The sequence below is a fragment of the Phodopus roborovskii genome, unplaced genomic scaffold (assembly GCF_943737965.1).
Source record: "Phodopus roborovskii unplaced genomic scaffold, PHOROB, whole genome shotgun sequence".
Lineage (NCBI taxonomy): Eukaryota > Metazoa > Chordata > Mammalia > Rodentia > Cricetidae > Phodopus > Phodopus roborovskii.
Window position 1 is genome coordinate 20,356,907 of NW_026126480.1, and position 26,169 is coordinate 20,383,075.

A 26,169-nucleotide genomic window follows, 5' to 3' on the forward strand; every position below is an offset into this window, starting at 1 on the left:
ACGTGGGACACGCCCTCCTGATAGTGCTTCCGGGACAGGGGGCGGGGCCTCCGGAAGTGGCCGGTCGCAGTCGGAGGCTCGTTGTTTCAGCGGCGGATAGGGAGGGAGAAGCCGGAGCTCAGGCAGCTCGGCTGGGTGTGAGGTGTGGTACCCTCGACACGGCTGGAAACCGGGACAGCTTGCTGCCGAGCGGTGGGGTGAGAAGACCCCGCTTTCCGAGCTCGCCATGTCGCGGGGCTCCATCGAGATTCCCCTCCGGGATACTGACGAGGTGGGTGCAGAGTGTGCAGCGGGGGAGGGCTGTGAACTTGGACGATCCCAGCGTCGACTTTGCTCCGCTTGATTTCTGAGCGGAGAGCCGCGGTCGAGCTCCTCACCTGCTCGCCTTTCTGGTTGCAAGGACTTCGGGAAAGTTCTCCGGCAGCCTCTTCTTGTTGACAGTCCTTGGCTCGGCTGTCTTCCTAATTCCGGAACGCAGGGATGTGAGCGCCGGTAAACCTCACCATTGCAGAGGGCGCTTGATGCCCCCCCCCCCGGGTCTACCTGCGGCTCAAACTCCTAATCTTTTATTTATTTATTTATTTATTTATTTATTTATTTATTTAACCTCCCCGGGGATCTCAGAGATCGCTTTTAGTGCCTTCGAAGAAGAGTCTGTCAAGGCACACTGTTACACAGCTCCCTCGGCGAGATAAGGGGCCCGAGATTTAGGCTCTCTGGTGTGCTGTGTGGCAATGACCCACTCTCCGCCATGGGTGGTGAGAGGTTTCTCTGAATAAAGTTCCAGCTTTGCTTTAATCTTACTGAATATTTCACACTTTAATTTTTGATCGAGGTAGAATTTATTTCTAAAATCCGGTAGTCTTGAGTATATTCCAGAACACTTTTCTTATTTTTAGTGTCCACATTATGGGCACGTATGTGACACAAAATGCTACCTCCATGATTTATGTTTACGCTGCTGTTCAACTTTGCCTGGCCTCTGGGGTCTCTCAAGATCTCAGACCTGTGGCATCAGCATTTTATTGGATTATAGGTTATGCAAGGTTTCATTTTGTTTTTGAGTATGCAACTCATTGGGAATTTTGTAGTTTTAGTGATGTGAAGACAACTAACAGGATTTGTCTGCTTTTCTATGCTTTGACTAAATCAAACTATAATCTATTTGCCTTGTGTTCACTAAATATGAACGTGTATTAGTTCACCCCATTGAAATTGAGTACACACCCTTTGCATATACATATTGATAAGCATTCAAAATGCAGAAAAGAAAAATCTCGAATTTAAGAAAGGAGGTAAAACGTTTCTTTTGTATTTTAGGTCATTGAACTTGACTTCGATCAGTTACCAGAGGGAGATGAAGTTATCAGTATTCTGAAGCAGGAGCACACACAGCTGCACATATGGATTGCTCTGGCGGTCAGTATTCATAGAGCAGATGATTTGTTGATTGGAAAAATAGGATTTTGGTTTTCAAGTAATAGCCCACATGATTAAATCAAATCATTTATTTGTGATTAAATCACCTGTATGAAGTTCAGTTTTGCAGGCATTAGGGAAGCAGAGGCAGATCAGTCTCTGAGTTTGAGGCCAGCCTGGTCTATAGAAAACACTGAGGGCTACCCAGCCTGTCTTGGAAAAAAAAGTTATATTATTGTTTATGAAACAAATAAGGGCAGTTTCTTCAGAACAACTTTACTGGTAAATTAATGTCTGTTGATAAAGGCAAGAGCCATTTAAGGTAAATAGTTCTCTATATCAAGGTTTTAATAGCTTAGTGGTAATTCAATGAAGCTTAGCTTATGTATAGATAGACTGTGTAAACATTGCTTTCCATAACTTTTCTTCTAAAACATCTGGAAATGTTTTAGGAAATTGATTAGGCTCCAAACTATAAAAAACTAAGTAAAAACTTTATCTCAACCTTACAATCTTTTGTCATATTTGTTGCTGCCTCCATAATATGAATGTTAATAGAAATGTTCATCAAAATCCAGTCTGAGACTCTCTGCTCCCTAGAATTATGTTTCCTTTTTATAGGAAATGGTAAGATAAGCTCTGTACTTTTTTTTTTTTTTTTTTTTTTTTTTTTAAAAAAAACAGAGACAGGGTTTCTATGGAACTCCTCTGTAGACCAGGCTGGCCTCTGCCTCCCAAGTGCTGTGATCAAAGGCCCGTGCCTCCACTGCCCAGCTTTGTACTCATGATTATTAAACTGGTATGCCACAAGTGGTTTTCATAAAGAAGTTCCTAGTATTACTTTCTTGGTCAAAAAAAAAAAAAAAATAGGTTTGGAATTGGACATATCTCTTGCCCAAGTGTCCTGTGAATTGAATCTAGGTCCTTACAAACACTAGGCAAACAAACACTCATCTGCTAAGCTAAATATCCTCAGCCTTGTTTTTATCTTTTATTTTGAGACAGAGTCTCATTAAGTTGCCTAGGCTGGCCTTGAACTTCTAGTCTTCCTGCTCAATCTTCCAAGTATTCATTTTAAAAAAATATATACTTATTAGTGCACAGTATACATATTAAATGGATTTCTGAAACATTTGCATATATACATATTTTGTGCGTTGGGCATACCTACTTTCCTAACTACCTTCTTACCTCCCTAATGCCTTTCTAGTAACCTGTCTCCTTTAAGATTATCCTTTTTTCTTCTCTCTGTTTTCTTTTTCCTTTTCTCAATTCCAGCTTCACATACAAAAAAAAACAAAAAAAACCAAAAAAAAAAAAAACAAAATTATGCAATTCTTGGACCTTTTATATGTGACCTCTAGTTCCATTCGTTTTCCTGAATATAACATGATTAATTCTGTATGGCTAGATAAAACTCTGTCATGGATAGTGTATTTAGCATTTATCTATTGATAGGCACCTAGACTGATTCTATACCTTGGCTATTGTGAATAGTGCTACACTCAGAGTGGATATGCAGGGGTCTGGAGAGATGGCTCAACAGTTAAGAGCACTGGCTGCTCTTCCAGAGGACTGGGTTCAACTGACAATACCCATATGGCAGCTGATAACTGTCTGTAACTCCAGTCCCAGGGGATCTGGTATCCTCACAAATATACATGTAGGTAATAAAAATAAATAATTTTTAAAAGTGGATGTGTAGGTAGTGTTTATATGTGTTGACTTTGGATATAAGACTAGAAGTGGTGTAAGTGTGTCACATGGTTTTTGCCAACATTTGTTATTGTTATTATTGAACATAGCCATTTTAACTAGGCTGAGATAGAATCTTCATAATTTTTTTTTGAGTTTTCATTTTGTTTTTAAAGATTTACTCATATTTTATGTATATGAGTACTTTGCCTGCATGCATGCTTTTGAACCACACATATGCCTTATCCCTTCAGAGGCCGAAGAGGGTATTGGACCTCCTAGAACTGGAGATATGGGCAGTTGTTAGTCGCCATTCAGTCTGGTGGTAACTAAACCCAGGTCCCCTGTAAGAGCAGCAAACACTAGTCAGCCATCTTTCCATCTTTTGTTTGTTGTTTGGGGTGATGCTTGAGACAGAATCTCATGTAGCCCAGGTTGGCCTCAAACCTATTTGGCTGAGGCTGGCCTTGAACTCCTTGTCTTCTAGCCTTCACCTCCCAAGTGCTGGAATTGTAGGTTTGTGCACCATGCTCAGCTCACAGTGTATTTTTCATATACACTTTCCCAATGGCTAAAGATATTGAACATTTTTTGTGTACTTAGTACATTATTTTTGAGGCAGGGTCTCTCACCAAACATAGAACTCACCATTTCAATTAGAGTGACTGGCCAAAAAGCTCCCAGGATCCACTTGTCTGAATCCTCAGTACTGGAGTTAAACTATGACTGGATGAGAAACAGAAATATCTTTTGTGATTCCAGTTAATAACGTTATTCAAGTCTAGTTGGCCTGTGATAAACTATTCATGTGTGAACTGTAATATTTGGTATTGAGTCTTTGTGTACCTGTGAAGTCAGTGAATGTGTCCATCGCCCCAGAGTTCTTTCCACTATATTTCCCAGCCCTTCTGTTCCAGACACCACTCATCTGCTCTAGTTGAATTTTTTGAAAAAGAATTATTTTATGTGTATGAATGCTCTATCTGCCTGTACAACTTTATGCCAGAAGAGGGCATCAGATCCCACTATAGATGGTTGTGAGCTACCATGTGGTTGCTGAAAATTGAACTCAGAGCCTTTGGAAGAGCAGCCAGTGCTCTTACACTAATGAGCCATCTCTCCAGCTCCTCTAGTTGCATTGTCGTTGTTAAGTATTTTTTTAACTTATTTAATTTTATTTTTATTTGCATTGGTGTAAGGTGTTAAGAGTCTATGGAACTGGAGTTACAGACAGCTGTGAACTGCCCTATAAATGCTGGGAATTAAATCCAGGTCCTCTGGGAGAGCAGCCAGTGCTCTTAACCAGTGAGCTATCTCTCTAGCCCCATTAAGTATATTTTAGAGTCTTAAAGAAGTGGAATCACACAATATGTATTCTTTTGATGGACAGGCTTCTTTGAGCATAATTGAGACTTATTTATATTGTGGAAGCTGTCAGTGACTCAGTCCTTTTCATCACAGAGATATACAACAGCTGGTTTATCGATTCACTTGTTAATTGATAATTGGCTTCCAGTTTTTTGCTATTACAAATAAAGGTTCTATAAACATTTGTGTAGTTTTTGTTGTGGACATGTGTTTAGTGATATTAATTTCATCCTTTGCCTTTAGCTGGAGTACTACAAACAAGGGAAAACAGAAGAGTTTGTAAAGTTGCTGGAAGCAGCACGGATAGATGGCAATTTAGACTATCGAGACCACGAGAAAGACCAGATGACTTGCTTGGATACATTGGCAGCCTACTATGTGCAACAGGCTCGGAAAGAAAAGAACAAAGATAATAAGAAGGACCTTATTACACAGGCAACCTTATTGTATACAATGGCTGATAAAATTATTATGTATGATCAGGTAAGTCAAATTTATTTAAATTTATGACAGCACAAAATAATCATATGAGAGCAAAATATGTATGTAGCAGATTTCCTTTTGAAAGAAATTTTTACTAAAATAATTGTTGATGTAGTAAAAACAGAAGGGTTTATTAAAATCAGGATTGTATTAGTCCTTATACTGTTAAATCTAGGCAGATTAGTATATAGTATATATGTTGAGTCCATAATCTCAGTGTTCTCAGGTAAACTTCAAGTAGATTTTAAGAACTGTGACCTTTGTTTTGTCGTTGCCAGCACAGATTTGCTTTTCAGGGTTAGATTCTCATTGTGCTTAGAGATTCTTGGCAGCTACACTGGCCACTTGCTGTGCTTCTGTTTTCTGTGCTTTTGGTAAATTGTCTCTAGTCTTAGTAAAGTCTGTATATTACAGAACCATTTGTTGGGAAGAGCCTGCTTCTGCCTGCTGGAAGGTGACAAAATGGATCAAGCTGATGCACAGTTTCATTTTGTACTTAACCAGTCTCCAAACAATATTCCAGCCCTTCTTGGTGAGTGCTCTTCAGCAGGGACCTTAGGGATCTAGTTGGTTAGCATTTGTCAGAAGCTTTTGTATATATTATATAATATATGCGTGTGTTATATATATATTGTAATGTATGTTATATTGTGTGTGTATATATAAATATAATAAATTAATGTGTATGTGTTTATGTATCTATAGAAAGTCTGGTTAGTTTTTTATCAATTTGACACAAAGTAAAGTCAAATGGGAAAAGGAACCTCTATGGCTGTAGGGCATTTCTTGATTGATAATTGATAGACTAGAGACTAGCCCACTGGAGCAGTGGCACTCCTAGGTAAATGGTTGTGGGTGGTTTAAAGAAAGCAGGCTTGCCGGCTGGTGCTGACACATGCCTTTAATCCCAGCACTGGGGAGGCAGAGGCAGGCAGATCTCTGTGAGTTCGAGACCAGCTCTTGTCTACAAGAGCAAGTTCCAGGACAGCCTCCAAAGCCACAGAGAAACTTTGTCTTGAAAACCAAAAGAAGACAGCAGGTTGAGTAAATCAGGAGGAACAAGCCAGTAAGAGCATTCATTCATGACCCTACTTTCGTTTCTGTCTCCAGGTTTCTCTTAGAGTTCCTGCCCAACTTCCCTTAATGATAGGCTAAACTGTAAGCTAAAATAAAAGCCTTTTCCTCCCCAAGTTGTTTTGGTCCTGGTGTTTATCACAGCAATCAAAAGCAAAATAGAATAAATTACTGTTTGCTTCCAAAGAATCAACGAATAATCTTTTCATAGATAACTACAAACTAGCTATTTATGTTGTTATTTTACATAAAGACGTTTAGAACTAAATGCGCAACTTATGGAAAACACATTTTAATATGTTAATTCACTATTTTCAAGTATTTCTTACTGAGATATAAATTAGTGTAAAACAGTAGATTTGTGTTCAACAATCAACAATGTTGTTTGCTTAAATCACCACAGGGAAAGCATGCATTTCATTTAACAAGAAGGATTATAGAGGAGCTCTTGCTTACTATAAAAAAGCATTGCGTACTAACCCAGGATGTCCAGGTAAGGGAAAATTTTAATTCTAAGCTGTTGTTTGTGGTTCAACTTAAAATGTTGAAAATTAAATACAAAAAGATACTTTAGGAGTAATGAAATGACAGGATCAAAGTTATTTTGTTCTGGCATTGGGGTTGCTGCCTAAGAATAAGGCCTGGATCTCCTTATTGAATCCTAAATTTGGATCTCCTGCTCCCATGGAAAAGACAAGCAGGTGTGGTAGCCATCTGTAGTGCCAGCACTCAGAAGGCAGAGATGGTATGCTGGCGCAAGCTGGCTAGCTACACTCACCAGAATTGGTGAGCTCTGTTTTCATTGAGAGACTCTGCATAGATAATAGAGAAGGATCGAGGAAGATGCACATATCAACCTTACCATCCACTCCCCACACGCATAAGATTATTTTTTTTCTTGATGTTTTATTTGATTTAAGACCTGGGTGGGCAGTGATGTCGAACACCTTTAATCCCAGCATTTGGGAGGTGGAGAGGCAGCAGATCTCTGTGAGTTTGAGGCCAGCCTGGTCTACAAAGTGAGTTCTGGGACAGCTAGGGCTATTAAACAGAGGAACACTGTCTTGAAAAAACAAAACAAACTAACAAAAAACCTGGATGGCAGATTATATCTTATTTTTGACCTGTGCTACTTTTCTTCTCAAATATTTTTCATTTAGTATATTTTTGTTGTATGTCAACTATATGCCAGGCACTGTTCTGTGCAGAGAATGCAGCAATGAACCAAAAGACCAAAGTTGCTGCCCTCCCGTGTAATTCACCTTCCAGTGAATTAAATGAGAAAAATAGGTACTGTAAAGGGTATTGATGAGACTTGAGAACTTGAAGCAAAATAGGCTATGAGAAGCATTGGGAGTTATTTAGGGTGGCTGGGGAAATGCATCAGTGCTATAAAGTACTAGAGTGACCAAGAATCATACAGCTAGATGGGAGAGTATCAGCCGGGAAAGAACACAGCAGTTGTAAAGGTCCATAGGAATTGCTGACAGATTTGAGAAATACTATGGAGGCCAATGTATCCAGAATGGAGATGCATGGAAAGTAATAAGAAATGAGATCAAATATGCCACCCAATGCTTGTCATGTTGAGCATCTGAGATAGAGACTTTAAGCTTAGTGGATTTTGGGCGAAGAATGGTATGATCTGATTTACATTTAAAAGTACTGTTGAACTAGATGCAGACTAGAGTAGGATGTGGGATAAGTAAGCAGACAGGTGGTGTGAACGGGGAGAAGGCTCTTGCAAGTGTTCAGGTCACAGACTATTAAAGCTTACAGCTAGGGTGGTAATGGTGGGTGGTATATGTGGTTACATTCTAGTATTTTGAAAGGAGAGCTGATTGAAGCTGAAAGAACCAAACAGTTTTAAAAGTGAAGCTATGGGCTGGAGAGATAGCTCAGAGGTTAAGAGTACAGGCTGTTCTTTCAGAGGTCCTGAATTTAATTCCCAGCACCCACATGGTGGCTCACAACCATCTGTAATGAGATCTGGTGCCTTCTTTTGGCCTACAGGGATACATGCAAGCAGATCACTGTATATATAATAAATAAATATTAAAAAAAAGTGAGTTACATGTTACTACATTTGGCAAACAGTCCAAGAGAAACTAGTTTTAGGCATGAAAGGTTGAAATGCCTGAGGCACAAGAAGGCAGACTTTTGTTTCATAGGTCATTAAAGAAGTCTGTGCTGAACAGGTTAACTTGGAAGTCACCAATATATTGATGGTGCATAAACCTGTAGAGTGCATGAAAACAGAGGGACGGGTGAGTGAGTGTAGACAGGAAATAGGACTGTGGGGCACTTGAAAGCAGTGGTTCTTCCTAATGCTGGGCCCTTTAATCCAGTTCCTCATGTTGTGGTGACCCCAATCATAAAATTATTTTCCTTTGCTACTGTTACGAATTGTAATGTAAATGTCCGTCTTTCCAGTGGTTTTGGGTGGCCCCTGTGAAAGGGTCATTAGACTCCCATAAGAATTGAGAACAGCTACTCTCAAGTATAGAGGTTAGGAAAATGGAGGACTCAGAAAAGCAAACTAAGGAGTGGCCAGAGAGAAGAAGAAAACTCTAAGTAATGTCCTTAAAGCCAAATGTGTAAAACATTTCCCAAGGGGAAGGTGATAGACTGTCTTATTCTATGGTTAGACCAGTGAAACAGGCAGAATTGATGGTTGAATTTAGCAGAGTGCAAATCACTAGTACCCTTGATAAAACAGTTTTATTGGAGTGATGTGCATAAGAGGAAATGGAAGAAAGGAATCAGAGGGAGGCAGCAAGTGTTATCAGTCAAAGAGTCTGTTGTTAGGAGGAATCGGAGTGAGCTGGCAGCCAGAAAGGAAATGGAAGCAAGAATTGTTTCTGCAAGATGGTAGAATGTTCAAACATGGCTGGGAATGGGCCAGAGAGGAAAAACAATATGCAGGAAAAATGACAAGCAGTACTATCTGAAGTCTTCAAATAGATGAGAATGGATCCTATGATCGATGGAGTGTAGCCTTAGGGAGGGACACGTGTGTACTCTGATATGACCTTGAAATAACATAGATGTATCAACAGAGCTCAGAAGTGAATGACAGCAGCTATATGTACTCAGACACAGTCTATAGGTCTTGCTTGGGTTTTTAATTCTCTATTCTTGCATGCAGCGGTGTGTATATCTGTTCAATGTGTGTGGCAGACATGTGTGTGCATAATAATTTTTCAAGCCTGTCCTGGAACTAGCTTTGTAGACCAGGCTGGCCTTGAACTCACAGAGATCCGCCACCACCACCACCTGGCAATAATTTTTAAATAGAAATGGAGTCAATGGTGGTGTTTGCTGCAAAAGGTGCTGCAAGATAAGAAAAATGCCAGTATTACAAGTATTCTGTTGTATAGTGAGAGTGGTACCCATAAGAGGAAAGATTGGAGTTATATGGTCTAATTACTAGTGAAACCAAATTTGTGTTAAGCCAACAGGTCTTAAGGACTTCAGATACTAGAAATTGAACTCTTAATGTGTCCTAGGTTGACAGGACTAATGACTTGATTTTACTTTTTTTTTAGCTGAAGTTCGTTTAGGAATGGGCCATTGCTTTGTCAAACTTAACAAACTGGAGAAAGCTCGTCTAGCATTCAGCAGAGCCCTGGAACTCAACTCTAAGTGTGTGGGAGCACTGGTTGGACTGGCTGTTCTAGAACTCAACAATAAAGAGGTATGGGAAGAAAGATAGTCCCTAGCTTCTGGTTTGTCAGGCCTCATGTCCCTTATCTAGGACTGTTAAAACAAGTTATGCTTTAGTAATCAAGATTTCAGGGTGTAGATAGGAAATGTAGTGCCTGTTCTGTAGGCACCATCCCCAAAGCAAACACATTTCTTTGATATAGCCATATGTATATGAGGTAGCCATAGTCACATGATTTTGCTTTAAGACTAGCATGTGTGTGCGCGCGCACACACACACACACACACACACACAAACACACACACACCTACCTACCTACCTGAAGAATGGCTTTGGAACTTTCTGAAGTTTACAATTTCAGATGAGAGAGATTGCAAGCCAGTAAATCTGTCTGCAGTGCATCTGACAAAGTAACAAACCCACACTCAGATGACTAAAACATTTTTAGAGTTTACCAAACAAATGTCTAAGGTCTCAAATTTGATACCACAATGTCATCAAACTCAGCAGCCCCTCCTTGATGTGTGACTTTTCCCTGTACCTGTCACTTCATAGTCCCAAGATGGCTGCTGCAGCCCCAGGTGTCTACTTGTCCCGTTGGTAGTCTCACAAGAGGCCTTCCTCTAGGGCTTTCTCTCAGAAGTTCTGGCTGATACATGAAGACAGTTCCTGTCCTGCCTCTTTATTTGATTGTTTAAATGGTTGCCAGTGTTTCTCAGTGTCATCACTGTTGACAGTTGAGCTATATAATTCTTTATGTGAGTAACTGTCCTCTCTATCATGGAATGTTTGCTGGCCTCTCAGGCCTTTACTCACTAAATGCCAGTACCATCTCCACAGTAGTGATGACAAAAACCGACATTGTTCCCAGGGAGAATTTGACAACCTCAAGCAAGAGCTGAATTAAAAAAAAAAGAAGAAGAAGAAGTAGCGCACACACCCCATATGCACTCAAAAAAAATCAAATACTGAGATTATAAATGAACATTAAAAAATAAACTCCTAAGAGGGGGCTGGAGAGATGGGTCAGCACTTAAGAACACTTGTGTTCCTGCAGAGGACCTGAGTTCTGTTCCCAGCACCCACCTTGTAGCTCACAACTGTCTGTTACTATAGTTGCAGAGAATCTGATGCCTTCCTCTGGCCTCCACAGTCACTGTACATACAAGCTATTCATGCACACAGGCAAAATGCTCATGGATAAATGTCTTGAAAATATGTTTTCCATTCTCTGTCCCCAGAGTAAGTGTGAGTTATTAAGAGAAATATGAATTGTAAATATTTGGTACTTCCTTTTTTGGAACTTTACATCCTTGATGAAGAGTAGCCACCTGTCCTATGGTGTTCAACTGGCATAGGACCTTGTGTCTTGAAACTGAAGAAAATTGGACAGCACTAGTTGAGCGTTGCTTTCCCTCCACTCTTGTGCATTGTTTTCTTTCAGGCTGACTCCATCAAAAACGGTGTGCAGCTTCTCTCCAGGGCCTATACTATTGACCCCAGCAACCCTATGGTACTGAACCACTTGGCAAACCACTTTTTCTTCAAGAAGGTAAAAGTCATGTATTTGATTTTTAAATCTGGCTTTTCTGAATAGAGTCAGTATGTGATCTTTGTTTAATGACTTGGGAAGAAATTTGAAAAATGTCATTTTGTTTTTGTTTTATTCCCAAATTAGAGATTGTATTAGTTGCCCAGGGATGAGCATGCATTCATTCATCTTCTTACTTGATATGTATTGGCACTTTGCCCTATGTGCAGCCTGTGATCAGATGTAAGTTAAGTAAGACTGCTTTCTGCCCTCAAAGAAACAGGCATGTAACCACATGCAAATGTGAATGCGAAGACCTCTGCTCACAGAGAGATAAGGAAGTGATCAAGTGGTGAAGGGGTTCCCACAGTACAGAAACTGTTAACCTTATGTTAGGCCGACTATCTCTATGTAGTAGAAAGAGAAGAGGCAGAGGCTGAAGAGAGCCTTAGCCTTTGGAAAAGTCGGGACTTGGCATGTATAGACTACAACAGGTGCTTTGTTGGGCCCAGATAAAGGAGCACTTACTTCATAGAATTTGGCTATAGTTGTGTAGGCACCAGAATCAGTAGAGTACTCTTTATTTTTACCTGTTGATCTTGCCTATTGATTCCAACAACTTTGTGGAAACAACAGTATTTTAGATTTCTTAAAACAACCAAATGCAAAATACTGCTGATAAAGTTTTTCCTTTTTAGTTTTTATTAGTATATATTAATCATACATAGTGGGTTTCACTGTGACATTTTCACATATGTATATAATATGCTTTGATCATATACTTTCATTTCCCTCTCGTCCCCCTCCTGCTGATCCCTTCCTCTTTCCAATTAGTCCCTCTGATTTTTTTTATCTTTTATTTGATGACCCCCATGGGTCTAATTAGGATGTCTTGTAGCAACTTGGGAGAAGGCTTGTTTACAGAATTAAGGGCAGTTTAGCAGAGGTTATCCTGCTGAAGAAAGTATCTCTCTCACTCAACATTGACAAAGTTTTTACACAATAAACAGGAAAGTTTAACCTGTCTTATTGGAACCAGGGACTAAACTGTACTATAAACTTTAAAATACTGTGTAACAATTTAGGTTAAAGTTAATAAAACTGTATCAACTTTGCTAATGTGAGCTACTATACTGTTCCTGTTATTACTCATGTACTCAGTGCTTACTAAATCCCAAGCATTGTTAAAAGTACATTCCCAGTACTCACTTCTGTAATGGTCACATCTACCCTGTGAGGTGAGTAGTCTGATTCACCCATCCTTCCTTCCTCCCTGCCTCTTTGTCTCTCCCTCTCCTTTCTTCCCTCCCTCTCTTCCTCTCTCCTTTTCCCTTTCTCCTTCCCTCTCTCTTTCTCCCTTCTTCCCTCCTTCCCTTCCTCTGCACCTTCCTCTGAGTGGGTGTGCATGCACATGTACACGTGCATATGAGTGCACGATTGTGTAGAGGCAAGAGTCAGTGTCAGGTATCCTTCCTCAAACACCTTGCATGTATGTATGTGCACCACATGGTGTCTGGTGCCCAAGGACATCAGAAGAGGGTATTGACTCCCCTGGATCTGGAGTCAGAAGGTTGTGAGCCACCATGTGGGTGCTGAGTCCTCTGCAAGAGCAGCAAGTTCTTTTGACTTCTGAGTCATTTCTTTAATCCCTCTCACCTCATTTTTTGAGATAGACCTGCACTCATGTCCCCATGACTGCATAGCTCTTACCAACTGAGCTGTCTCCCTCCTGTGCCCATTTTCTTATGAGTAAATTGAGGCCAAGTTAATAGCTTAGAATTTAATGTTGCATCGATCCTGTTTGATGTTTTACTTCTTGCAGTTAATGGAAGCATAATGATTATTCATTAAGCATTAGGTCATAACTATTATAATGCTAAAGTTTAACTATTTAGGGAGAAGATAAAAATATATCTTATAGCTAAATGAAATGTTACCAGTTAAAACAAACCACTATTCAAGTAATCTTCTGACATCCCTCACTTGATTTTTCTGGTCATCAAATTCAGGATTATAGTAAAGTGCAGCACCTGGCTCTCCATGCATTCCACAACACAGAGGTGGAGGCTATGCAAGCAGAAAGCTGTTACCAGCTGGCTCGATCATTCCACGTTCAGGTAAGACTGTTAACACCGTTCTAAATGTTTAGTCCTTTTAATTACAGGGTTTCAGTTTTCTGACCACTTTTGTATTTTCTGCCTTGTTTTATTCTCATTTATCAGGAAGATTATGACCAAGCCTTTCAATACTACTATCAAGCCACACAGTTTGCTTCATCCTCCTTTGTACTACCATTTTTTGGTTTGGGCCAGATGTATATTTATCGAGGTGACAAAGAGAATGCATCTCAGTGCTTCGAGAAAGTTTTGAAAGCTTATCCCAACAATTACGAAACGATGAAAATTCTTGGCTCCCTCTATGCTGCCTCGGAAGATCAGGAGAAACGAGACATAGCCAAGGTATGTTGTAACCCTCAGCTAGCTAGCCGGAGACTCTGAGCAGTATGAGCAGGTTACAGTAGCTAGCCATGTGTCTTTGTATTTGTTTTACTTTGACAGCATTACTTTAATGATCTCATTTATTTCAGGGCCATTTGAAGAAGGTCACAGAACAGTATCCTGATGATGTGGAAGCTTGGATTGAATTGGCCCAGATCTTAGAACAGACTGACATACAGGTATTGACGTCTGCTTTTCATATCCTAAATGATGTGTTTCTCTTTAATCTGTGAGTAAACCTTACTCTGTGCACTGTAAAAATGCAGGGAGCCCTTTCAGCCTATGGAACAGCCACCCGCATCCTGCAGGAGAAGGTGCAGGCTGACGTCCCTCCTGAGATTCTGAATAACGTTGGGGCCCTACATTTTAGACTTGGTAACCTAGGTGAAGCAAAGGTGAGGAAAAAGGACACCTTCCTTTTTTCTATGCTTGACCAAGCTGTGGGCGCTTTGCTCAGCCGTATCCAATGACATTGTGTTTTCTTTCTCACAGAAATACTTCCTGGCATCACTGGACCGTGCAAAGGCAGAAGCCGAGCATGATGAACACTATTACAACGCCATCTCAGTTACCACATCTTACAATTTAGCTAGGCTCTACGAGGCCATGTGTGAATTCCATGAAGCAGAGAAACTGTACAAAAATATTTTACGAGAGCATCCTAACTATGTTGACTGTAAGAATTTCAGGCTTCTTTTGTATGATAAAATTTCTAAATTCTCATAATAACAGAAAACTTACTTAGAAAAAAAAGTGTCTGTTAGAACCAATAATATTTTCTTTTTTTTTTTTTTAAAAGGAGGTCTGATATTCCCTTTTCTTCAAGGCATTTGTTTCCTTAAAAAAAAGATGCAGCCTGGAGTGGTAGTTCTCATCTATAATCCTGACACTCAGGAGGCAGAGGCAGAAGCATAGGGATTCAAGGCCAGCCTCTCTACCTAGCAGGTTTGAGGCCCCCCTGGGACCATGTATGAGGCCCTGTCTCAAAAAATAGAATAAAACAGAAGGTGCAATTTCATTGACTTACACTGGGAAATACAAGGATCAGCAAAAGGCACTTGAGCCATGTTCAATGACAGGTTGTGCCTCTGCCCAGTGAGTCAACTGCAGTTCCTTGACATGTTTTTATAATGGGTATAATTTGTAAGTTACCTTCTTTACTTTGCACCAACATTTTTACATAGAGTGATAGTAAGACTTTTTTTCTTGAAACAATTATTACTAAAATGTCCTAGTTTGAGTTTTAAACAGGCACTGTAAATTGTTGACAGTTTTAAATTAACCTATATGCTTTTTAGCAATTCTTTCTTTTCCAAGGTGTCCTCTCTGTAGTTTCATTTGCTTACACTCAACTCTGCTCTCAAAATACTATGTGAAAAATTCCATAAATAGCTCATAAGTTCAACTTGTGCACCATTCTGCATGTCGTGATGAAATCTTAGGCTGCTCTGCCCCACCCAGCCCAGGGTGTGAATCACCCCACTATGTGATACCCATACTGTCAGTGCCTGAGCAGCCATGCAGAGAGTAGCTTGACAGTGCATCAGTATTTGTGTGCATAGTGGTCCCAGCCAGGTCCCACACATCTTTAATCCCAGCACTCCGGAGGCAAAGGCAGGTGGATCTCTGTGAGTGCCAGGGCAGCCAGAGGGACATACATAGTAAGACCCTCCCTGTCTCAAAAGAGAAAAAGGAAGATTAATCTAGTGATGTGGTTTCCCTTTTGCCTAGTTAGAATGATGTGTCATGTGTCTTCATATATGAGGCTTTTCTCTTCTCTGACTGAAAGTATTAGCAAAACATGACTGTCCCAAAAGTAAGTCTTCAGTGTTAGGACCTTTTAGACATGAGGTAGTGAAGATGAATTAAATCTGCCCTTTCAGGCTATCTGCGCCTAGGAGCCATGGCCAGAGATAAAGGAAACTTCTATGAAGCTTCAGATTGGTTTAAAGAAGCCCTTCAGATCAATCAGGTTGGTGGTGGTCACCTTTTACCTTTCAAAATGAGTCTGTCCATTTAATGGCTGTGATGTTTCTAATATCCATAGCATCTGTTTTTAGTGGCTTGTTTTGGTTTTGTTTGTTTGTTTGTTTCACTTGTTAAGGACTTTATTAAATAAAGAGTATAATAGTTTGTATGATTAGTCATGTCATAACAGCATCATTGTTTTGAACATATACAACTGTTTCCCTCCCACTCTTCCCTTCCTTGTCTGCGCCCCGTTCTTTCACTTGCCCTCAGCCCCGTGGCCTGCCAAGAACAGTTTCCAGAGCCAGTGTCTTAGCATTCCGTAGGTGATTTAAGCTTCTGACTGTGGCTTGAAGGGAAGAGGAGACTTCCCACTACAGCCAGAGCCCTGAAAGACAAGTTTACAAGTTGTTATCTGCTCTTACTGCTGGGCAACACACTGTTTTTACTTCATTTCATACTGTTGCAATTTGTATACTGATAAGACACTAAACTGATCTTGTAACTCACTAATGGGTCTCAACTTGAAGTCTGAAAACCATCTTTGTAATGTAGCTATAAACCTCTTCAGGTATTAGCCATTGTAAGATGATTGATTTCTTAGATCCCAGATTGGAAAACTTAGTTCTTTATATTTACATAGGATCACCCAGATGCCTGGTCTTTGATTGGTAACCTCCATCTGGCAAAACAAGAATGGGGCCCAGGCCAGAAGAAGTTTGAAAGAATATTAAAACAGCCATCCACACAGAGTGACACTTACTCTATGCTGGCCCTTGGCAATGTGTGGCTCCAGACTTTGCACCAGCCAACCCGAGACCGAGAAAAGGTAGTCCAATCCTCTGTCTCCTTCAGCAGACTGGTGTCTGTATTCTTGTTGAATTTGCCAGTAATTCTTCTTTTCTATAGGAAAAACGTCATCAAGACCGTGCCCTGGCCATCTACAAACAAGTCCTCAGAAATGATGCCAAGAACCTGTATGCTGCCAATGGCATAGGTGACTGGAAGCCTTGGTTCATAATGATTGGTGAAATTAGTGCTTGGGGGGGGGTACCCATAGACCAGGTGGTCCTGATTATAGTGCAGTTGTTTTAATATTGGACTTTAAGGTGTTTGGCAGAGGTAAGGACATACTCAATGTCAGCCTTTGTGTAACTTCAGGAGCAGTTTTGGCCCACAAAGGATACTTCCGTGAAGCTCGTGATGTGTTTGCCCAAGTGAGAGAAGCAACAGCAGATATCAGTGATGTGTGGTTGAACTTAGCACACATCTACGTGGAGCAGAAGCAGTACATCAGTGCTGTTCAGATGGTAACGCCTTTGCCTCTCCAGTCCTTTGTGTGGCATGTGGAGCCAGTGCTTCCTTAACCCTTGTCTGTCAGGGTTTGTAGCCATGCAATGACAAAGCCAGGCAGATGTGACTCCCAATTCCAGGAATGCATGCCATAGGCAGAAAATATCCTCTTTGACCATTACCCTCTCCATGGAGTGGAGGTCTCTTAACCTCAGAGAATTTTGTGAGGATCTGGTATGAAAAGAACTGGGCACTAACATGAAGCACAGGTATCCACTAAACAGCAGGGTTTCCTATTCCTTCAGTTTCTGAAGTGAATAGAGTTTTTGAAATGTTGTGATTTTGTTGTTAATGCTTTTATTTTTTGTTTTGGTTTGGTTTTGCTGTTGGTGGTGGTGATGATGATAGTGGTGTTTAACAATCTTTGTATTGCCCTGGCTGATCTTAAGTGCCTGTGTTTAAGTATCCTCCCACTTAGGCCTCCCAAGTACTTGGGGTTACAGTCTTAGGTTTAAGTGACTTATCTCTGCTTGTTTTGTTTTTTTTGAGACAGGGTTTCTCTGTGTAGCCCTAGCTGTCCTGCATCACTTTGTAGACCAGACTAGCCTTGAACTCAAGAGATCTACCTGCCTCTGCCTCTAGAGTGCTAGGATTAAAGATGTGCACCACAACCACCCAGCTTAAGTAGTTTATCTTTTTTTTTTAAGGTGTGTGTGTGTGTGTGCGTGTGTGTGTGTGTGTGTGTGTATGTGTGTGTGTTGTTTGAAAGTATGCCATGTGCTTACAGATGCCTGAGGAGACCAGAGAAGGTTTTGCTCTCCTAGAGCTGGAGCTACAGGCTGTTGTAAACCACCTGACCATGGGTGCTAGGAGATAAACCATTGCAATCTGCAGAATAGCAGCACTGCCTTTTAGAAATGCAAATTAGTCATTAGAGATATTCCTAGAAAAACTGTCCTATATCCCATGAAATTACTTTGTCAGTTACCTAAAACAGGATGTATGCTTGTGGTTAAAAATGTCATGTCTAAGTAGAAATTAACTCTAGGAGCTGGGGATGTGACTCAGTGGGTAGGAGTGTTGCATAGTCATAAGGACCTAAAAGTTCAAATTCCGAGTACCCGTGTAAAATCTGGCAATGCCTGTTTGTAATCTCTGTGCTGTCAGGGGTAGAGATAGGAGGATCATTGGAGTAGCAAAACAAGGGGTGGTGTATATGTGTGTGTGTGAACAAGCTCTAGGTTCCGTGAGAGGTCCCATTTCAAGGGGATAAGGCAGCAAGTGATAGATCAGAGCACCTGACATCCTCTTCTGGCCTCTGTATATCCACACCTCCCACCATATATGTGAGGTACATGTCACACATATTAGAGCAAAAGGTGAAAAAACTTTAACTCAGATATTCATTTGTTAGGCTGACCAACAAATTAACTGATATTTACAAATTAACTTCCTATGTTCATTGCCACTCATTTCCACAGATCCTAAGAGGACAGTGTTAAAGTGTGTCACCCACAGGATCCAGGGTGTAACTTGTCATGGTGGTCAGCAAATTGTTCTAGATAGTGTCCTAAAGATAGAAGAAGGGGGTTCCTGAGCTAAAGGTGAGGCAGACAGACAGACTTAAATCTCTTTACCTTTCCATTCAGTATTGCTCCAATTTTCAAGTGGAAAAAAAAAATATTTGGAGTCTAGTTTTTCTGTGGTCAGATTTTTATGTTGTAAAAGTATATACTGGCAAATGTCAGAAGTCAATTCCTGATTATTCTCTAAAATTAACCAGAGTGGATGAGTGTCTTTTCAGAGCTATAAAACTACTTTAAGGTCCTGAGAGAGCATGAAAATACACTTCTCCTGCTGTGTCTCTAACTAACACTTCCCTTTTGTAGTATGAGAACTGCCTCAGAAAGTTCTATAAGCACCAGAACACTGAAGTTGTGCTCTACCTGGCCCGGGCCCTCTTCAAGTGTGGCAAGTTGCAGGAATGCAAGCAAACTCTGCTGAAGGTAACAGGACTCCTGTGCCTGCCCACTGCTCCTGAGCTGCTCTCTGGTTTTACTTATTAAAATCCCTTTGGGGCATTCAGTCATAAGAAGTTACTTGCTTTGCTTTCTGTTTACAGGCCAGACACGTGGCACCCAGTGATACAGTTTTGATGTTTAACGTGGCCTTGGTCTTGCAAAGATTAGCTACCTCTGTCCTGAAAGATGAAAAAAGTAATCTGAAGGAAGTCCTTAATGCTGTGAAAGAGCTGGAGCTGGCCCACAGGTAAACATTTTGAAGAATAAAGGCTTTTAAATGGTTTGTTTCCTTGAAACTGTCTCAAAAGATATAATAAACAAAAAAAAAAGACTTCCCTCAAAAAATAAGCATTGGCCGAAAGCAATCATTGGAGATCTAGCACAGGTTAGTTTAGGCCAAAGCATACAGTTACCATGTGGTGGCGCCAAACTCCAAGCAGAGTTCTGCCACACTGGGCTCTTGAAGCCTGATCCCTAGACCTGGCTGGCTAGCTGCTGCAGGCTTGCCCTAGATTTTTCATTAATCTCTCAGCAGTATGAGCCAGCATTTTACACATGTGAACTGTTTAGTCTCCACTTGTGTTGGTTTCATGTTTTGTAGAGTGTGTCTTTATGGGATGTTGATTTCATCAAGCTAGGATTAAGATCTTATCACTTACTGCTTATCAGACTTTTCAGCTCAGTTCAAATGTGTTTAACCTTATAGGACTTAGCAATTCAGTGTGTGGTAAAGTCTTATGTCTCGACAAATCAGCTGTGCTTGTGTTCATCTCTGTTCTTGCCTCATCTGGTGAAGTGTAAGTGCTATCATGACCTAAGCCCCCATCCACCATGCTTTATACAGTTACTTAGTAAATTTATTGTTCACTACCTCTTTATTACAGTTATTTTTAATTTACTGACAGTATTAAATATATTCTTGCCTTTCTTGATAGACTTCTACTAATTAAACATAGAGGATATTAATGGTATGGATTTAGTGAAATGTCTTCTCCTTCCTTTTTTTAGATACTTCAGTTACCTGAGTAAAGTAGGAGATAAAATGAGATTCGATTTGGCCCTTGCTGCCTCTGAAGCAAGGTAATGCCTGTTTACAGAGGTGGCTTTGGGGAAGTGGTTGTATTGGTGTGGATCAGGAGAGCGTCGCGATAACACGGTGGTCCCCAGCCTTCTCAGGGTCACTTATTCCCTCTCCTTGGGGAGTCCCTCACCCACAGCACCTTTTCAGCCTTTGAGGAGATTGATGGGGTGTAAGTACTTAGGTTAAGGGAAATCCTTTTTCCTTCTGTTGTCTTTTTGAGGCAGGGTCTTGCTCTGCAATCAGGCTAGAACTCAGGATCCTCCAAGGACTGGAAGTACAGGCCTGAGCCACCACCCCCAGCTGAAAAATACCTCTCTGCTTTACTCACATTATGTCCTTGAGTCAAGACAGGAATCCTGAGTGGGGAACTTAGCACAGTTGATGGCATCGACGTGGGTTTAAGAAAGCTGTGTCCTAACTGTGATGCTGTTTCTCTGCATCTGAAATGGTAGGCAGTGCTCCGACTTACTGAGCCAGGCCCAGTACCATGTGGCCCGGGCACGCAAGCAGGATGAGGAAGAAAGGGAGCTGCGGGCCAAGCAGGAGCAGGAGAAGGAGCTCTTAAGACAGAAGCTTCTCAAAGAGCAGGTATGTGCACGCGCTGTGTTTTAGGAGCTAGTTCTATATCTACTTGTTTTGTTAATTTTAAGAACATTTTGATAAGTCTCTCTACTCCCTCCTAGGAAGAGAAACGTCTGAGAGAAAAGGAAGAGCAAAAGAAACTTTTGGAGCAGCGGGCCCAGTATGTGGAGAAGACCAAAAATATCCTCATGTTCACTGGAGAAACGGAAGCAACAAAGGAGAAGAAAAGAGGAGGAGGTGGAGGGCGGGTAAGACCCAGTGCTGATGTCTGCGGCGACCTCAGAGTCTGCCTTTAGGCTTTCTGAAATGAAGAGCATGGTGAAGTTAGCTCTGTTCTTAGTTTTCAGCCTTGACATCCTCCACCAAGGGTTAGTCTTCCAACACAGAATTGCAGTTTCTGGTATGGGCAGTGCCTTTTTGGTGTGCGTGGTGCTGTGGATAAACATGGGTCTTTACACATGCGTGTTCTGCAGTTCTACTGCTGACCTCACCAAGCCAGATGGTTCCTGCTTTCCTGATGGGTTGACTTCTCACTGTGTAAAAATGAGCATTTGGTAGAACTACACTTAGAATCTAGGTCTTTTTGCCAAACTGAGGTATTTAGTATGAAGTTCTTTTGTGATGTTGGGTGGCTGCAGAGATTCACAGCTCCCAGTCAGTCACATGATCATGAGGGCCAACAACCACTACTTTGCTACATTCTGTGGGGCTAAATGGGTTAAATGCATTTTTGATTGAAGATGTGTTTACCTTGTGGTGTCTTTTCAAGTAGTTGATATTTGCCAGGTTTGAAACAGTGGGACTTCTCATGACGAGTGCTGGAAATTCGGGCCTAGCTAAGCCCACCTTCCGTGTGACTTAGTAAAAGGTCTTCACTCGTCAGTGACCTGCAAAGGCACTGTACAGCTTTCTGCACCCAAGCAGTGCTGTCACTCTTAGAAGTGGCTGACTGTGGTCTCATTGGATCTTAGCGTTCTAAGAAAGGAGGAGAGTTTGACGAGTTTGTCAATGATGACACCGATGATGACCTCCCTGTATCCAAAAAGAAGAAGAGAAGGAAGGGCAGTGGCAGTGAACAGGAAGGCGAAGAGGAGGACGGTGGAGAGAGGAAGAAGAAGAGGCGGAGAAGGTAGTGTCCCCATTAATGTCCTAAGCGGCTGTAAAGTGTCTAAGTGTCTTGTAAATCTCCCAAACTGACTGTCTGCTTTATCCAAGCACTTAATTTGCATGTATCTCTACATTGTCCCTGAAAACAGCTGACAGTCACCATTGTCTTTCTTGTTGAAACAGGGTCTTGTGCCCCACACTGACTTTGAATTCAAGTTAGCCTTGAACTCAGAAATCTACTTGTCTCTGCCTCCAGAGCACTGAAATTATTGGTGTGCACCATGACACCCAGTTTCCTTTTCTTGTAATGTGTTTTGGACATAAATGTGCTATGAAGTGAGCAGCCTGGGTGACAGCTGTACCAACTGTGCCAGTGCAGTCCTGGCCATCACTGAGCTCGTTCCTCTCTGGAATGTGAATGAATAGTTGTGAAAGTGCCTTTAACTACCCACTACCCGAGAGTCTCGGCCATTTTACCCTGGCCTGCCTTTACTAACTCTTGTCAATCCATTCGGATTGTCACTTGTATCGTGTAACAGTCACTTGTGTAGCTGTAGTGAGGATCTTGGAGATCCAAAACCCAGGGTGTTTCTCGGTCAGTCACTGCATCAAGCACAGACTGCAGTGGAGATAAGGAGGGAACGTCACAGTGACAAGTTAGTAGCAGATGTCATGCAAACCAATGATTGGCAGACTCTGTGCCCTTGAGCCCGTAGTAGCTGAGGTTAGCATTCATACGGAAAGGTTCTGCTGTGGTAGCATGGTAGCCTCAGGCCTGGCAGGTCTGAACCTCCTGACAAGCTCTTGATGTTCACTGTTTAAGACCTGCAAAGGGAGAAGAAGGGTCAGATGATGATGAAACAGAAAATGGCCCCAAACCAAAGAAGCGCCGTCCACCAAGAGCAGAGAAGAAGAAGGCTGTAAGTTCTAGAGCTTTCTTCCTGCCTTCCTCCCTCTCTCTCTCTCTCTCTCTGTGTGTGTGTGTGTGTGTGTGTGTGTGTGTGTGTGTGTGTGTGTGTAAGGCTGACAGTGTGCTGCAGTGTACTTCTGCAACTTCCAGCACAAATGCTTGTTTTCATTAGTGGCTGTTGATATGTTACTATAATAAACCTGGTTTAATAAAATATCCTAATAACGTGAGAACCTCAGCTAATGGACCATGCTTGACATCCTCTAGCCCAAGCCAGAACGCCTGCCTCCTTCAATGAAGGGGAAAATAAAATCCAAAGCCATTATATCATCAAGTGACGATTCTTCAGATGAGGATAAACTGAAAATTGCTGATGAAGGGTAAGAATACCCCCCCCCACCAAGTGCTAACGGTGGCTAAGTCCCAATTTGATGAAGGACAAGAATTTCCCCAGGGTGCATTCTATCAGTGGGAAGCCACAGTGGCTGTTAATCAGTCATCTGCATCCTCTTCTGTCTTTGTTGTCCTCCGAGGGAAAACAAAACTGGAGAAGAGATGACTGGGAGTGGTCAGTGTGCCATGCTGCCTTCTTGCCAGCTTCAGGCTGGCATTGTATTCAGTGACTTCCTGCCTCAAACTTGTACTCCATGCCTAGCTGTCCTGGCCTCTTGTAGCTAGACAAAACCATAACAGGCATCTCATTCAGAAACTTGGCTGATGTTTCGTAGGTGGCATGATCACTCCTAAGCAAAGTGTCATTCTGCTGCCCAACACTGACTGACTAGCAGTACTAGTAGCCTGGCCCTGGCCTTGAGATGAGGAATTTAGTGTACACTTCCTCCCCTGCTGGGCAGGTGACACCCCTCTGCCTTCCTTAGTGGATTCATCCTAGACAGCCTGTAGAGTTCTCCCTGAGCTCATGGCCTTGGTGAAGTGACACCTGATTGTGCTCACCTCTGGAGCTCACATGCCTACCCCCAGACTCCGGAATAGAGCTTTCTATACTAGAATTCCTGGATTCCTCTATTGTTTCATGATCCAGCCAACATCTCTGTCCCTCCAGAGAGACTGACAGGTGAAGAGCATACAGAGGTAAAGACAGGCCCTGGAATTCCCCCAAAGAACTTCCTTAGATGCAGTGGAGAGTAACAGACCCAAACTACTTTCCAGTAGACTGTGTGTCCGCTCTCGTTCCATTTACTGCTCTAGGGAGCACACTCACCCTGGAGTTGGTGGAGGTAGCTCCCGTTTTCATCAAGAGAAGGGCTGTCTATGTACAGTGGTAGGAGGAGGAGAGGGAGTGGTGGCTGGTCAGGGTTACTGTGGCACTGGAGACACTGGTCTCAGTGCAGCCAAGAACTGCCTGTGCACCTGCGCTTCCTCCTGCTCTGGAGAGACTGGCTGACAAAAATCCGGATTGCTTTTCTCCAAAGGGCTGCTTTGCCCTTGTCCTCACAGTGTCCCCAGGTTGTTAGTTAGAGGTCTGAGGCCAGTGGAAGAGATGCAGAATTTTCTAAGAGTAAGTCTGAGTGTCTGAGCCTGCGGTCAAGGCCAAGTTTATTGGTGCCATTTGCATCAAGAAAAACGTTGTCCCACCCATCATGAAAGGTGTCAGTATTGGGGGCTGAGAGAAGTGACCCATCAGTCATGAGTGGATCTGCAGAGTGAATGTCAGTGCCTTCCTCTTGTTCTCAGAGTGGCCTGGGCTAGGTACTGCATTTACGGTTCCTTCTTTTCAGGCGAGGCACAAGAAGCCTCTCTTGAGTCTGTAGGGATATTTTCTCTTCTAAGAGAGTAACATTTCACCTCCCTCACCCTTCCTGGGCTGAGTCTTGTTGGGATGTGTCATGGAAACCAAAGCTGTGGAAGATGCCAGAGTAGCACATGTCTGAGGCAGCCTCTCAGTGGTCAAGGGTGTGGTTCTGACCTACTGAAACTCCCAGAGGCCAGCAACACTGGCTGCTGCAGCCCCACTTTCTCTGACACATGTCAACTGACAGTGGGGGGATTCGGGAACAAAAGCAAGCCGAGGTGAAGACTTCACAAGTCCCAGAACAGCACACAAAACAAGTATCCCGGGAGCCCCTGTGTAAGGTACCAGGCGTGACCCAGAATAGAAAGTGCTGTTGGCTGTCCTAGTGTCTCACCCACACCTCTCTCCTCCAGCCATCCCAGGAATAGCAACAGCGATTCCGATGATGATGAACGGCCCAATAGACGGGCCTCCTCTGAGAGTGAATCGGATGACAACCACAACAAGTCTGGCAGCGAGGCAGGCAGCCCTCCGAGGTCAGGAAGACAGGAGTCGGATGAGGATTCCGACAGTGACCAGCCATCCAGAAAGAGAAGGCGCTCGGGCTCTGAGCAGTCAGACAATGAGTCTGTGCAGTCTGGGAGAAGTCCCTCCGGAGGTTCAGAAAATGATTCTCGCCCGGCTTCTCCAAGTGCAGAGTCAGACCGTGAATCGGAGCAGGGGTCCGACAACGAGGGTTCTGGCCAAGGCTCTGGAAATGAATCAGAACCAGAGGGCTCAAACAATGAGGCCTCAGACCGAGGCTCAGAACATGGATCAGATGATAGTGACTAGGTTTTATTTCACCGGACTCTGTGGGGGTGGGGGGAGCTTTATAATATATAAAAAAGCTGTGATAAATACATTTCAGATGGTTAGCCATTTGTGAAATTTTTAAGGCAATTTTTTTTCTATTTGTACATTTACTAAACTCCAAGAGACATTTCCTGTGCTAGAGTCCAGTGTCTGAAACTGGAGCAGTGAGACTCCTTCATTGTGGTGCAGCTCTACCTGTCATATGTGAAAACTGCAGTGATATGCAGACTGGAGCATTCCCGCAAGGCTTGCCCAGGCTAGCCTGGTCTCTGGTAGGCAGCATGCTGCTATGTTCGGTTTTTGTTGCAAACTTCTACCAAGTGTCGCAGAAACCAGGATATATGCCTTTGTTACCTTTTGAGTTGAAATGAAAGTTTTATTTCTGGAGGAAGAGATGTCCCTGTATGGAACTCTGAAAGGAAGGGGTTCACGGTGTGAAGCTGCAGCCATAGGTCAGAGTTGCTAACACTGGGTGGGTAAGGTATGGAAAGTGCTTTTCTGTTGTTACAATGGGAAGACCTCCCCCAGCCACTAATAAATCCTTTTACCAACCATGGTAGGTAGCCTTTTGTCCTTTTTTTTTTTTTTTTTTTTTTTTAGCTCAGTAACATATTTAATATAAATATATTAAGTAAAAATTTGGAAAACTGTCTGAATCAAAGACAGTTTTCTCAAGACTTTGGTAATTCATGGCAGATTCCTGGGGGCTTTTTTAAATACACAAGAAAACCATGAATTTTTACTTATTTATGGTTTGGGGGGGTTGGTTGTTTGTTCTGAGGCAAGCTCTCTGCATAGCCCTGTCTGCCCAGGAATTCAGTATGTAGACCAGGCTGGCCTCCACCTCACAGAAATCCACCTCTC

The 26,169-nt window shown here is 42.2% G+C and overlaps 1 protein-coding gene across 1 annotated transcript; it reads left to right on the forward strand.

The window, feature by feature from the left end:
- Positions 1 to 25,861, forward strand: Ctr9 (CTR9 homolog, Paf1/RNA polymerase II complex component). Its single transcript, XM_051192691.1, has 25 exons — positions 1 to 271; positions 1,321 to 1,419; positions 4,726 to 4,965; positions 5,380 to 5,497; positions 6,443 to 6,532; positions 9,588 to 9,736; positions 11,151 to 11,258; positions 13,247 to 13,354; positions 13,460 to 13,696; positions 13,825 to 13,914; positions 14,002 to 14,130; positions 14,228 to 14,411; positions 15,619 to 15,707; positions 16,347 to 16,532; positions 16,613 to 16,700; positions 16,865 to 17,013; positions 18,886 to 19,002; positions 19,119 to 19,264; positions 20,026 to 20,097; positions 20,551 to 20,686; positions 20,782 to 20,928; positions 21,652 to 21,809; positions 22,611 to 22,707; positions 22,965 to 23,077; positions 24,864 to 25,861. The coding sequence occupies exons 1-25, from the start codon at positions 227 to 229 to the stop codon at positions 25,282 to 25,284; spliced, it is 3,516 nt and encodes a 1,171-aa protein (XP_051048648.1). The 5' UTR covers positions 1 to 226; the 3' UTR covers positions 25,285 to 25,861.
- The last annotated feature ends 308 nt before the right edge of the window (positions 25,862 to 26,169 follow it).